General features: G+C 67.3%; 2 protein-coding genes across 4 annotated transcripts in view; one reads left to right on the top strand and one right to left on the bottom strand.

Annotated features, from left to right (window-relative positions):
* Positions 1-909: 909 nt before the first annotated feature.
* On the bottom strand, positions 910-8,537 carry RHOG (ras homolog family member G). Its single transcript, XM_032680176.1, has 2 exons — positions 8,445-8,537; positions 910-2,203 (listed from the first exon to the last, which is right to left on the bottom strand). Exon 2 carries the CDS (start codon positions 2,163-2,165, stop codon positions 1,590-1,592), a length of 576 nt encoding a protein of 191 aa, XP_032536067.1. The 5' UTR covers positions 2,166-2,203; positions 8,445-8,537; the 3' UTR covers positions 910-1,589.
* A 1,905-nt stretch (positions 8,538-10,442) lies between these two features.
* STIM1 (stromal interaction molecule 1) overlaps positions 10,443-14,041 on the top strand; it is a 68,376-nt gene continuing 64,777 nt past the window's right edge. Inside the window, exon 1 of one of the 3 annotated variants that reach the window (XM_032680101.1) lies at positions 10,443-10,906. In XM_032680101.1, coding sequence (XP_032535992.1) covers positions 10,777-10,906 — 130 coding nt within the window. In that variant the 5' untranslated portion in view covers positions 10,443-10,776. Of the gene's footprint in view, positions 10,907-11,576; positions 11,637-14,041 lie in introns of those variants that run through there. The other 2 variants (XM_032680098.1, XM_032680097.1) reach the window with 2 other exon arrangements.

Here is a 14,041-nt window from a genome sequence, read left to right on the forward strand (position 1 = left end):
CCCCAGCCCGCTGTTGTGCAGCCCCCGGGGCCGGGCTGGGGCCGTGTCCCCTCGCCGTGGGTTCCCCAGGGTGGGGGTCGGGAGGGGCTTTGCCCCGGCCCCGGGGCTGCCCCAGGCGGGGCCATGGGAGGGGCCGTGGCCGGAGCCCCCCCGCCTGCGGCTCCCTCGCCCACGCCGGCCCCGGCAGCCGCGGCTCCGGCCGGGAAGCGGAGCAGGGAACAAAGGCGGCTTGTGGCGGACTCCGGGTCTCTGCCCTTCCTGCAGGAAGGCCCCGGGGCCGGACAAGGGGCCCGTGTCCCGGCACTGGGGCCCTGCCAGCCCCCCCGGATCCGGCCGCCCGCCAGCACGTGCCGGGGGGGCTGCGAGGGGCTGAGAGCGGCCGGGGATGCCGCAGGTCCCTCCCCGCCACCGTCGGCAGCCACCGGAGCCGGGGACCCCCAGGACACCCCTGGGCGTGGGGACACGGGGCTCTGCCCGCACCCGCCGCTCCGGAGGCAGCACCAGAGCCAGAGTGGCCCAGGGCTCCCAGGGAGGGAACCCTGCTCGTGTGCCCACCCCTGCAGCGTCCCCATCCCGTGTCCCCATTCCCACCCAGTGCAATGGCCCCCTGGCCACCTCCTGCAATGTCCCATTCCTGTCCCTTGCAATGTCCCCAAGCCTCCCGGGAGGGCTCAGCTGGGCACAGGGACGGAGGGGGTCAAGGCTGGCCATGGCAGGGACACCCCAAAGCTTCCCCAGCCATGGTTCCCTCTGGGCAGAGACCCCCAGCAGGAACCAGGAGCACCCTCAGCTTGGCCTGGCAGGGTGAGGGGTCCTGCCCAGCTCGGGACGGGGGCACCAGTGTCCCCCCAGGGAGTGTCCCCACGCCTGGGGAAGGTGGAGAGCACAGGAGAGCACAGGACACAGAGGAAATGGGCGGGTCTTTATTTCAGAAGCAGCTCGGGGGCCAGCTGGTTACAGGAGAGTCCTGCTGCCCTGCGGAGCTCCGGCACAGGAATTCCCTGCTCCGGCTGCACCAGCTCCGCTCGCCGCAGGGCCGGACATCCCCAGCGTGGGGGTCACCCCAAACAGCCCCCGGGAGCCCCTGGCATTGCCCCTGCAGCAGGACGGGGCCGTGCCAGGGCTGTGCCAGTGAAATGCTCCGGGGTGGGCACACAGAGGCCCGGGGGTCCCCCCACGCCACTGCTGGTGCAGGGGTGGGGATGGCAGGTCCCCGTGGGGTGCTCAGGGCAAGAGCAGGTTCGGCCACCCCGGGCACCCCCTTCTCAGGAAGCATTGCCGTGCCAGGGCCAGAGAGGCGTCACCCAAAGGAGCGCCGACAGCCAGGGCCGGGGGGCCCGCGGGGCCGGGGGGTCCTGAGGGCTGGGGGAGCCCCGGTGCCCCTGGGGCGGGCGGCCAGTTAGTGCAAACAAGGTCTGTATTATTAAAGCTGGTGGCTTCGGGCTGGTGGCCCCGGTCCCCCCGAGGCTCGGGGAGCAGCGGGGCGGGCGGGGGGCACGTGGTGTTCGGGGGGCACGTGGTGTTCGGGGGGTACGTGGTTCGGGGGGCGGCGGGGCCGGGGCAGGGCAGGATCGTCTCTCGCCCGCCCGTCACAAGAGGACACAGGGCTTCTTGGGCTTGGCCGGGGCGGGGTTGAGCACGGCCCGCACGGCCTCGGTGAACACATCCTTGATGCCCTCCTGGTTGAGCGCCGAGCACTCCAGGTACTTGACGGCGCGGATCTGCTTGCAGAGGCTGATGCCCTGCTGGGTGGTGATGGGCGCCTGGTTCTGCTCCTTGAGCCGCTTCATGGTCTCGGGGTTGTTCCTCAGATCCTTCTTGGTGCCGACGAGCAGGATGGGCACGCTGGGGCAGTGGTGGCACACCTCGGGGTACCACTTGTGCTTGACGTTCTCGTAGGAGGGCGGGCTGGCGATGGAGAAGCAGATGATGAAGACGTTGGTCTGGGGGTAGGAAAGCGTCCGCAGGCGGTCGTACTCCTCCTGGCCGGCCGTGTCCCACAGGTTTAAGTTTATAGTCCTGCCGTCCACCGTGTTCTGGGCGCTGTAGTTGTCGAACACGGTGGGGATGTACTCCTTGGGGAAGGCATTGGTGGTGTAGCAGATGAGCAGGCAGGTCTTCCCCACCGCCCCGTCACCCACCACCACGCACTTGATGCTCTGCATCCCGGCGTCCTGGCGTCCCTCACGTCCCCCTCAGCAGCCTGCGGGGAGGGAGAGGGTCAGGGATGGCTGGGGCTCAATCACCGTGGTCCCCCCCAAGGGCCAGAGGGGTCACACTCAGCTCACCCTTGGTTCCCCCTCCAACCCACAGCCCAGATGAGCTTCCTGGCCCGGCACATCCCCTCAGCAGCCCCCAAGGTGTGCAGAGACCCCCCAGTGGGGACCCGCCTGCCCTGACCCAGGGACAGCGCCTGTGCCACCCTGGCTGGTGTGCACAGGGACCACACTGACCCCAGGGCGGTGTGTCTGTGCCAGCCAGGCTGTGGCAGCATCCTGTGCCCTGCCGTGCCCCTGGCCTGGACCGGGACAGCAGGGGCAGGGCTGGGCTGTGGCAGCGTGTGGGACATCACCCTGTGGGACATCACTGTGTGGGACATCACTGTGTGGGACATCACCCTGTGGGACATCACTGTGTGGGACATCACTGTGTGGGACATCACCCTGTGGGACATCACTGTGTGGGACATCACCCTGTGGGACATCACCCTGTGGGACATCCCTGTGTGGGACATCACCGTGTGTCCCAGCCCCAGTCCTGCCCACACTGAGTGGGGCCAGGGCGGGTCCTGGCGGGGCAGAGGCCGATGTCCGCTCCAGCAGCTGTGTTTATCCCCGATCCCGGCGCGTTTCCCTTCCTCAGGTTCCCTCTGCAATTCCCATTAAGGGCCGCATCCTGCTCTCCTTCCTGCTACCGAGCCCAGCCCAGCTGAGGCGGGGACACCACACAGAGCTGGGCAGGAGGGTGCCCACCCCTGGGGCTGGCAGCCCCTTTCCCACTGGGATCTAGCCCTGGCAGCTGGTGCCCACTGGAGGGATTCCGGTGGGAAGGCGGGAGCCCCGGCTCATGTGGCACCACGATGGGAGGGAGCAGAGGTGCCAGGGCGGAGAAGCTGCAGTCCCAGAGCCCCGGGCTGGGGGTCCCCCTTCCCCAGAGCCCCCGGGGCTGCAGGGCCGGGAAGGGGGGACAGGGCCGAGCCCCTGCCCCCTCGGATGGGGAAGTCACTCTTCCTCTTCCCGGCCTGACACGCGGCTTCCTGCGCGAGGCTGGGCCGTGACCCCCGCCCTGCCCGGCCCCCGCCCCACCGGGGCCACCGACACCCCGCCGGGCCTCAGTGTCCCCTGCAAACCCCCTGCCACGGCGGGGGAGCCCCGGCCCTCGGCGTGGGAGCGGCAGGGCCGGGCAGGGTCCCCACCCCCGGCAGGAAGGCGCTCGTCCGGCGGGATCCCGGGGGGGTCACAACAACCCCCTGCTCTCGGCCTCTGCTTTGGGAGGAAACTCAGCCTGCAGGTTTCCTCGCACCAGTTTGCACCAGTGCAGTGCCCCAGGGCCTGGGGGGCTGAGCCCGGGGCAGGCACAGGCAGTCCCCAGCAATCCAAGGTCACCAATGTCCCCAGCGCCCACGGACACCCCAAGGTCACCAGTGTCCACACGGGCACCCCGGGTCCCTGTTTGCCTGCTGGGCAGCCATCCCACAACACACACACTCAGGGGCTCAGCTGAGTGTCCCCACTACCCCCAGTCTGGAGTCCCCTGGCTGCCAGGACGGGCTGGGGGGGGGACATTGGGGATCCCCTGGATTGGGGCAGTGTGTCCTGGGACCCAGCAAGGGTCACCCGGCTGAGGGGGGGGTAGAGGTGTCCCACAGCAGCCCCAGACCCCAGGACAGGGAGGGTGGGGTCAGCTGGGCAGCAGCCCCCGGGGGGGGGCAGGGGGAAGCCACCGTGGCCAGAAATGGGGTGGGGGGCATCTCTCCCAGGGCACAGGGACAGGGCCAAAGCAGTGCCCCCTGCCCACAGCTCCCCATCCCTCGGGGAGAAATGTGACCCCCGAGCACCAGCCGTGGCCTTGTGACGATCCCAGAGAGGGACATGGCCAGCGCTGGTCACCCCAAACCCAAACCCTGCACCCCAAACTGGCCACTGGGATCCTGGGATGAGCTGGCACCCAGCGGGCACCATCCCCATCCCGGGAAAGGCCCGGGCCGAGTCAGCAGGGCTGAGGAAGGGGATGGGGCACATGAGGAAATGCTCGTGCCCATGAGAGCATCGCTGTGGGGAAAGGGAGAGGAGGGGGAGAAGGAGAAGGAGGAGGAGGAGGAGGGGACAGCAGACAGGGAGCCACTTCTCCATCACCCAGCGCCTCTGGGGCTGTGGAACCCCAGGGTGGCCCCAGGTTTGTCACCAGCACCCAGCAAACGTGGGCACACACGGTGCCCGTGGGGGGGCCGTGGTGGGGCCCCAGTGCTCACACAGGAGGGTTTGGGCACTGCCAGCACCAGGGACAAGGTGCCAGTGGCACGAGGAGGGGACCTGCAGGCACGGCCGTGCTGCCCACGCTCACAGGGCGAATGTTAGTGTGCCCCCAGCCCTCCCCCCGGCCCCTCTGCTGCCAGCTCTGCCCCCCCTGCTGCCAGCTCTGCTCCCAGCTCTGTTCTCCCAGGAAACCCACGGCAGCACCACCTTTAACCCCTTCTGCCCCCCCAGCAATGTGGGGTACAGGAGGTGTCGTGGGGCTGAGGGGCACAGCCCACAGGGGGCACAACCCGGGGGGGACACAGCCCAGGGGGGGCACCTGCCCCTTCCCAGCCCCACGGGAGGGGACCCAGAGGAGGCAGAGTTGGAGCAGGGAGGGGGCTCAGCACCCCGACCCCAGCGGGACACCCCACGCCCAGAGATTTGGGTGCTGGGGGGAGGCTGTGGGTGTGCACGGCGATCCCCCCACTGCCCCTCTCCCTGGGACGGGAGAAGAGACTCATCTCTTCTCCAGCAGAAAGGGGAAGCAAAACCCTCTGTCAGTGCTCCCAGCCGGGGCAGCGCCCGGGGGTTTCCACCGGGGGAGCAGAGCAGCCGCTCCCGTGGGGTCCCCTCCCACTGCCAGCGCCGTCCCACGGCCCCAAACCTGTCCCCACCTCCCCAGACTGACCCTTCACCCCCCAGGAGGCACCTCCTGCCCCACAGCCCCGGCACACCCCACACCACAGAGCCCATGCTGGGCCCCACCTGGGGCACCTCACCCCCACCGTGCCCCCTGAGCCCCACCCTGTGCCCCCCACCCTCCCCAGACACCCCTCCCCGGCCGGCGGGTCCCTCCCGGACAGACAGACGTGCCCAGGCCCACGTGGGGCCGGGGGTCCCCACCCTGGTCCCCACCCTGGTCCCCAGGGTCCCTCCTGCCCCGGGGGGGGAGGGCACAGCACGGCCCCCCCCTCCGCCCCCCCCCGCCCCCGGCACTGCCCCGGCTCAGCAGCACAAAGAGGGAATTAATGCGATCACTGAAAGCTCTAAATCCCAAGCAGGTTCCCCCAGGGGGAACCCTCGAGGCCCCCCCAGCTCTGCCGTGGTGGCTAAAATAACCTCCCTGCTGAGTCGGAGGGTTTTGATTTCCCTCATTTTCCAGCTGTCGTGACTAATTTCCTCATTTTATTTCCCTCCCAGGCTGGGTCCTGCTCTGTCCCTCAGCCTCTGCCCCGGGCACTGCCAAAGCTCTGCAGCTCTGGGACTGGAGCTGGGGCCAGACCCCCCAGGGGAATGTGGGGACCCCCAGGGTCCCAACCCGGCCACTCTCCTGGCTGGTAGTGGGGGGATCCTGGGATGGATGGATGGATGGATGGGTGGATGGATGGATGGATGGATGATGGATGGATGGATGGATGATGGATGCACAGATGGGGGTTGGATGGACAGATGGATAGAGGATGGATGATGGACATGATGAATGGTGGATGAGCTGGATGGATGCAGGACGGATGGATGGAGGGGTGGGTGGATAGTGGGGGTTGGACGAGATGGATGATGGATGATACGGGTGGATGGAGGATGCATGGAGGATGGATGGAGAGATGGGTGAAGGATGGAGGCAATGGACTATGGACAGGATGGATGATGCAAGGATGGAGGATGGATAATGGACAGATGGGGTGGATAGATGGATAGATGATGGATGGATGGATAATGGATGGATAGATGGATGGACAGATGGATGGATGGACAGGGTTGATAGATGGATGGAAGGACAGATGGATGGATGGAAAGAGGGAGGGGTGGATGGGTGGGTGGATGGGTGGATGGATGGAAGGATGGATGGATGGAAGGAAGGATGGAAGGAAGGATGGATGGATGGAAGGATGGATGGATGGAAGGATGGATGGAAGGATGGATGGATGGAAGGATGGATGGATGGAAGGATGGATGGAAGGATGGATGGAAGGATGGATGGATGGAAGGATGGATGGATGGAAGGATGGATGGAAGGATGGGTCCAGCCAGGCCAGGCTCCATGGCCTCAGGCTGGGAGAAGAGCCCGGCACTGCTCCCAGGGCCGGTGGAGCTGCGGGCAGGGCCCAGAGCAGGGCCCAGAGCAGGGCAGGCAGCACCAGCACCAGAGCCCTCCATGGCACAGCCAAACCCCACGCAGGGCACAGCCCACACCTGCCTCCTGGCACCACCAGGACCATCCAGGGATGCTCTGGGTGCCCCGTGGTCCCAGCGCTGCCCACCCCCCCGAGCTCTCAGGGTGCCAGGGGTGTCCCTGCTCTGACTGTCACAGGGCTCTGGCACTGACTCAGTGCCTGCTGGGGGGCACCACAGAGACCCCAGGGTGGCCCTGGGGTGGCCCCACAACGAGCACCCACGGCAGGGGCTGCACCCACCCCGTCCCCCAGGGACAGCCCCAGCTGGGCCGTGGGTGCTGCACACGTGGGACAGCGGAGCAGGGCACGGGGGTGTGGGGGGGTGTAGGGGGGTGTCTGGGGGTGTAATGTGTGTGTGTGTGACATGTGTGGGGGTGTGACATGTCTGTGTGTGTGTGTGACATGTGTGGGGGTGTGACGTCTGTGTGTGTGTGACATGTCTGTGTGTGTGTCTGTGTGTGATGTGTGTGTGTGTGATATGTGTGTGACATGTCTGTGTCTGTATGTCTGTGTGTGATGTGTGCGTGACGTCTGAGTATCTCTGTGTGTAATGTGTGTGTGTGCATGTGTGACGTGTGTGGGGGTGTGACATGTCTGTGTGTGTGTGACATGTCTGTGTGTGTGTGACATGTCTGTGTGTGTGACATGTCTGTGTGTGTGAAGTCTTCAGGGCAGTGAGCAGGGGGGCAGCAGGGTGGGTGCAGGGGTATCACTGCAGTGGGGTCAGCACAGGGGGGTCACTGCAGTGGTGGTCACTGCAGGGGGGGTCATTGGGGTCACTGCAGGGGGTCACTGGCCGCGGGTTGGTCAGTGGGGTCCCGGCACAGGGGTCAGTCCGGGGGGTCCCGGGCCGTGCAGCGCCCCCCGCTGAGCAGCGCAGCCCCTGCAGCGCCGGGCCGGGGGTGCGGCTGCGGGGCCGGGGGCGCGGGGCTGCAGTGGCGGGGGGTGCATTGGCGGGGGGTGCATTGGCGGGGGGTGCGGGGGGTGCGGGGGGTGCAGTGGTGGGGTTGCATTGGTGGGGGTGCAGTGGGCGCAGTGGCCTCGCCGAGGGGATCGGGCCGGGCCGGTTCCGTCCCCGCTCGGTCCCGGCGGCTGAAAGTGCTCTGTCCGCTGCCGCCCGAAACTGCGCTCCCCCGGACCCCCGTTATCCCCGGACCCCCGTTATCCCCGGACCCCCGTTATCCCCGAACCCTCGTTAACCTCGGACCCCCGTTATCCCCGGACCCCCGTTATCCCCGGACCCCCGTTATCCCCGAACCCTCGTTAACCTCGGACCCCCGCTATCCCCGGACCCCCGTTATCCCCGGACCCCCGTTATCCCCGGACCCTCGCTATCCCCGGACCCTCGTTAACCTCGGACCCCCGTTATCTCCGGACCCCCGTTATCCCCGGACCCTCGCTATCCCCGGACCCTCGTTAACCTCGGACCCCCGTTATCCCCGGACCCCCGTTATCCCCGGACCCTCGCTATCCCCGGCAGCCCCGTTATCACCGGACCCCCGGTAGCCTGGGTAGCCCCGTTGTCCTCGAACGCCGGTAGCCTCGGTAGTCCCGTTATCCCCGTTATCCCCGTTATCCCCGGCAGTCCCGTTATCCCGGACCCCCGTTAGCCCCGATGTCCTCTGCAGTCCCGTTATCCCCGTTATCCCGCTCCGGGCGGTCCCGCTGTCGCCTCCCCCGCCCTGGCCCCGACGGGCGGCTCCTCTCGCCGCCCCGACCCGGCCCCGGGACCCCCCGGGGCCCCCCGGGACCCCCGTCCCCGGGACCTCCCGTCCCCCCCGGGAGCCCCCCCGGGCCCCGGCCCCGCACTCACCCCGGGACATGGCGCGGCGGCGGCGCGGGGCCGGGGCAGCGGCGGGAGGAGGAGGGCGAGAGCGAGCAGGAGGAGGATGAAGAGGAGGAGGAGGAGGAAGTCTGCGGCCGCCTCCTCCCGCCGCCCCGGGCGGTCCCGCGGAGAAACTTCCCCCGCCCGCCGCTTCCTTCCGCGGGGTCCCGGGGGAGCGCAGCCCCCGCGCCCCCCGAGCGGGGACCGGGACGGGGCTGCGGGGACCTGACGGGGCTGCGGGCACCGGGACGGGGCTGCGGGCTGAGGCTGCCGAGGGTTCGGGGCGCGACCCCCGTGCGGGACCCCCGCACACCCCCGCACCCCACGGGACCACCCCGAGCGGGAACCTGCAGCCCCCGGGGCCGGGCTGGGAGCAGAGACCCTCTCCCGGCTGCCTGGCCCCCACCCCGGCACTCACCCATGACCCCACCTAGGACAAACCCCACCGGGGGCTCCCTGGGGACATGGGGGTGACCCCCCCGCCCTCGGGCTGCCTCCGGGTCAGGGTGAGGATCGGGTGGGGGCACAGTGGGGACCAGCTGCCCGGGGGGGCCTGGGGCCACCCTGCTGCATCCCGAGGGGGCACAGGGGGTCCTGGGCTGCTGTGGGGGCAGAGCCCCCTGAGCACAGCCTTGTCCTGCTGGATCAGGGCCAGGGGAGCCCCAGGTGCTCTGAGAGTCCCCACAAGGGCCGAGACCCCCAAGCTGGGGGTCCCCATAAGGGCCAGGCCTCCCCACAGAACCCACAGCCCTTGGAGGTCCCTGGGGCAGGAGGGGCTCATGGGGGTCACTGGGGGCTGGAGAGGGGGCAGTTCCCTGGGGAGTGAGTGGCCTGTCCCTGTCCTCATCCTGGGGTCTGCAGGTGTGGGACCCCCTGACCTGTCCCCCCCACCAGCACAGGGGACCAGGACTGGGACCCAACTGGGGACCCCTCAGCCTGGAGATCCCCAGCCCTGTGTCCCAACCTGGGCACTGCCGTGGCTGGGGGTCCCTACGAGGTGCCTGCCCTGCAGCCTGGGGCCCCCATCCCACATCCTGGGACCCCCATCCCCCATCCTGGGACCCGCATCCCCCATCCTGGGGCACCTGGCTGATGACAGGCACCCCCTCCGGGGACAAGAGCGACTTCTTGGAGCAGCCAGGCCATGGTGGGACAGGGTGTGACCTTCCCGTGCCCCCCACGGGCTGGTGGGCTCCAGACACGGGTGGCACCGGTGCAGCGATGGCACTGGGAGGGCGAGGCCCTGGAGGTGTCACAGCTCTCGGGCGGTGCCGAAGTGTCCCCGGCCCCGATGTGAGTGACAAACCACGTGGTTGGGCGTCAAAACAGCTCTGCCCAGTGAGACGGGGCGCTCTGAGGGGTCGGGGTGCTCTGATAATGCGGGGTTCTCTGAGGAGCTGGGGTGCTGTGATGTGTTGGGGTGCCCCGATGAGCCCAGGGTGCTGTGACAAAGCGGGGTGCTGTGACAGTGGGGTGCAGTGACAGCGGGGTGCAGTGATAGCGGGGTGCTGTGGCGGTCCGTGGTGCAGTGACAGCGGGGTGCAGTGACAGCGGGGTGCAGTGACAGCGGGGTGCAGTGACAGTGGGGTGCTGTGGCGGTCCGTGGTGCAGTGACAGCCCGCGGGGCCGTGGTGCCGTGTCTGTCCCCCCCGGACTCGATGCGGGTTTGGGGTCACCCATCCAGGCCCCGCCCGGGCCCGGCCCTGCTGAGCTTCCCCGCCCGCTGTGGCCGCCAGGGGGCGCTGCGCCACAGCGGCGCGCGCGGGTGGGCGGTAGCGGGGGGCGTGGTCACGCGCCCGCCCCCGGCTGGTCCCGCCCCTCGATGGGCGTGGTGCTATCTGGCTCCGCCTCCTGTGGGCGCGCGGGGCGGCTCCGGGGCCTGGTACTCCTCACGGCGGGCGAGACCACTGCGATCGGCCGGGGGGGGGCGCGGCTGTCTCAGCGCACACGCAGCGGCTGTTCCGGGCGGCGCCGTTGCGAGAAGGCGGAGGGTGGACGGAGAGGGCCGGGGAGGGGTTAAGGGAGAGAGAGGAGCGGGGCTGTCCCGGCAGAGAGGCGGGTGGCGAGCGGGGTTATCCCGGAAAGAGCCCACTGTGTGCGGGGCGATTGGGGCTGTCCCGGGAGGTACCACTGCGGCGGGGGGGCTGCGCTGGGAGAGCCCACTGCGGGCGGGGGGGGCCGTTCCGGTACCCGGAGCGCGGCGGAGCTCCGGCGGTGCCGGGATAGCGGGATCGCCGCGATCTGCGGGAGCGCCGGGAGAAGCGGGACCCGCGGCCCGGGCCGATGCCGAGCGGCAGCTGACGGCGGCGGGCACGCGGAAATGGAGCGGCGGCCGGGCCGGGCCGTGCGGGCGCTGTGCGGCCTCTCCCTCGTCCTGCTGCTGCTGCCGCCGCATCCCGGGAGCGCCGAGCGGGCCCCCGGATCGCACCTGGACGACACGGCCATCGCAGGTGAGACCCGCCGGCACACCCGGAACAGCCCCGGCCCGGCCCCGCCCGCCCCAGCCCCGCTTTGGGGCCATTCCGCGGGGATTTGGGCAAAACGTGCGCGGAACCCCCGCTGACCCCGGGCTGGGACCCGCGGGGCTCCGGGGGCCGCAACGCCCCGTGTTTGGTGTCGCGGCGGCTCCGGCGCTGGGGCCGAAAGTTTTACATTCCAGCCCCTTTGGGTCGTCGGGCTCGTCCGGGCGCAGTCGCATCACCCGGGAGCGGTCGGTGGGATTTGGGGTTGTTGGCGTTGTTTCACCTGTTTGCGGGTCTGGCCGGGAGCCGGGAGCCGTTCCGAAATCCCGGTGTTTTAGGTTGTGTTTAAGCACGTTCCCAGGTGTGGGACGTTCCTGGGTTCGTGTCCCCCCGCCCCAGGGACGGAGCGGTTCCCACCTGAGGAGCACAGGTAGCAGAGCCCTGACTCCCAGCTGTTCTGTATCCCCCTATTCCCATCCTCTCCGCCCCAAAAACCACCCCCGTTCCAGCCAAAAAGGCCGGAGAGCCGAGCCCCTGGGGATTTTCCCCGTGGAGCCCGGCTCTGGCTGGGAGCCGGGGACACCTCCGTGGGCTCTGCGTCCTTGTGACAGTCCCCGAGGTCAGCGCTGGAGCCCGGTCCCTAAATCCTGCTGGGAGCTTTGGGAGCAGGACGGGAATCCGCGGGGGTCCTGCACCCCCCTGAGCCGCGTCCCTGCAGGTGAGGGGGCCGGGAAGGGCTCTGGAGAGGGATTCTGGAATGGGATTCAGCTCCCAGGAAGCCAAAACACCGAGCGCCACGTGCTGCTCAGCCCCCGGGAGGCTCCGAGCCCCCGCCGCCGGCATCCAGAGGATCCACCCAAACCTGGGTGTTTGGGCAGGAGAAAAGGTGCTGAGCAATTCCAGACCCTCGTTTCGGTGCTGTGTTGGGCGAGGCAGCAGCTCTCCAGGCTGGAGCTCAGGGAGGGATTTGGGGTGCAGGGCAAGGGGCGGGTGTTAGGATGAAAGACCCCGGGAAGGGTTTGGCTTTGTGAGCAAAACTGGGTGGTGGGAGCAGGGCAGGGAGCAGGCCCTGGAGCCGTGGTGGCAGCAGGAGGACCGGGATCGGTGCGTGATCCCCGGGCAGGGGGGTTGCTCCGGGATGGGCTCTGTGACTGTTTTCTGTCCCCGTGAGAAGAGGCTCCTTGTTCCCTCTCCGTGTGCTCCGAGACGCTCGGGCCAGTTCACATCCAGTCTGCTCCACTAAGGAAACTGGATCTCTGCAGTCCTTTCTGAAGCGAGGTTTGTGCCTCCAAGGAATTTCCAGCGGAGTTATTTTTGGAGGCCCTGCAGAAGTGTGGCAGCCCGGGTGATTCAGCTGCTGGCTCTGCTTGGGCTGCGAGCGGAGGCAGCGCCGGGCCGGCGACGAGCCCCGGCTTGGGGCCGGCGACGAGCCCGAGTCGTCGCCCGGGAGCAGCCCCGGTGCCCGGCTCCGGTGAATCCCCCCGGACGGGCTGTTCCCGCAGGACAGGTGCTTTTGGTCACTCCTGGTTTTCCCAGCCGTGTTCTATGGTCGCTGCTGGGTCTCCAGACCTGCAAGGCGATGGTACCAGGTTCGGAGCCCCAGACGTGCAGAGGAGGGGTTTGTGTCCCCGGGTTTGTGTCCCCTGCTCCGTGTCCCTCCCGGGGCAGCCGGGCAGGTCCGAGGGGCTCCTTCCCTCCGCTCCCACAGCTCCCCGTGTCCTCTGGGGTCTCCCGGCCCTTTGCTCTGGAGCTTTTGGAGTTGGGAGCAGGGGATGTTCCCGGCTGGCTCAGCAGCCGCCTTTCCCCGTGTTTTCCCTGGAAGCAGAACGAGCCGGGGCGAGAGGCAGAGGTGGGTGTTGGACGGCGTTTTGAAAGCGAAAGTGCTCCTTTTTGACACACTTTCTGAGGTGCTGGGTTCTTGTCTTTAACCGGCGTTGCACGATTGTAACGATAAAATATCGGCAGCGGTGGCTGCTTTTCCCTGGAACCAGGGAAGCGTTTGCAGAGGGCGGGAGCCTGAGCTCGGGGGCTGCCGAGATCCCCCTGCGAGCTCGGGGGATGCAGCAGTGGGTTTGATGGAGGGTCAGGGGGTGATCCCGGTCCCTCAGATACTCTTTTATAAGCAGGAGTTTGACGCGGGCAGTTTTATCCATGCGGGAGAATCAGAGTTGGTGACTGAACCCCGGGGAAAATCAGATTTTTCTCCTGGCTTTGACTCACTCAGAGGCGAGTCGAGGGCTTTAATCTTTCGTCTCTAATCTTTTCCTGCCGAGATCAGATTGAAGTTTGGTTCCACTCGGCAGCACAGGAGCCATTTCACAAGGCAGAGACGCTGAGACAGAGGAGGAGGGGGTTGGAGCCAAAAGCAGCCAAAAGGGCTCCCAGCAGCCAGGGTTTGCCCCAGTCCCAGGTTTGGGAAGCTCCCGGTGCTCTCACAGGATGTGTGACCGTCCCACACCTCATTGTTTTCACCCGCCCCTGGTTATTTTTAGCCAGAATTTGTCAGGCCACAGCCCGGCCCCGGGATCTTTTCACACCCCCTAAAAGGGGCAAACGAGGTTCCTGGGGGACAAACTGGACTTTCAGGGATCTTTTTTTCCTCCTTCCACTCACTGTAATGGGGCTGCTGCCCAAGCCAACCAGGTTTTGTTTATTTTTCTGGTCGTTGTCAGAACATCCTCCGGGATTGTGTCAAACACTTTGCACACAAGTTTTAGGTGGGTTTGGGTCAAAAGTTTTAAATTCCATCTCATTTAAGATATTAAGGTGCTCAGGGGCCTCTTCCTCATTAAGTCACATCAGCTGTGAGCAGTTCCTGGGATTTAAGGTGATTCTTGTTTTCCTTGTTTGCCCTCTGTGCAGCCCAGCACAGGTGGGCACCCTCAGGTGGGGCTTCAGGTGTGTTTGTAGGAGATCCAAGGAAAACTGGCTGTGAAGGGGCAGGGATCTGCATGGCTGGGATCCACTCCTGGTTCCTTTGGTGGTGACACCTTCCACCTACAGACAGATCCAGACCCATCTCCAAGCAGTCATATGGAAGTGGTGCCCTGAGCCTTATTTCATTTTCTGTGGAATTCCTTCCTGTGGTCTTGCATCCCTATGGATGAAGGGCTGTGTCTCCAC

This window comes from Chiroxiphia lanceolata, chromosome 2 (genome assembly GCF_009829145.1).
Source record: "Chiroxiphia lanceolata isolate bChiLan1 chromosome 2, bChiLan1.pri, whole genome shotgun sequence".
Classification (NCBI taxonomy): domain Eukaryota; kingdom Metazoa; phylum Chordata; class Aves; order Passeriformes; family Pipridae; genus Chiroxiphia; species Chiroxiphia lanceolata.

Coding starts and splice junctions, on each gene's coding strand:
- RHOG (XM_032680176.1), bottom strand. CDS start 2,165: ATGCAGAGCATCAAGTGCGTGGTGGTGGGTGACGGGGCGGTGGGGAAG.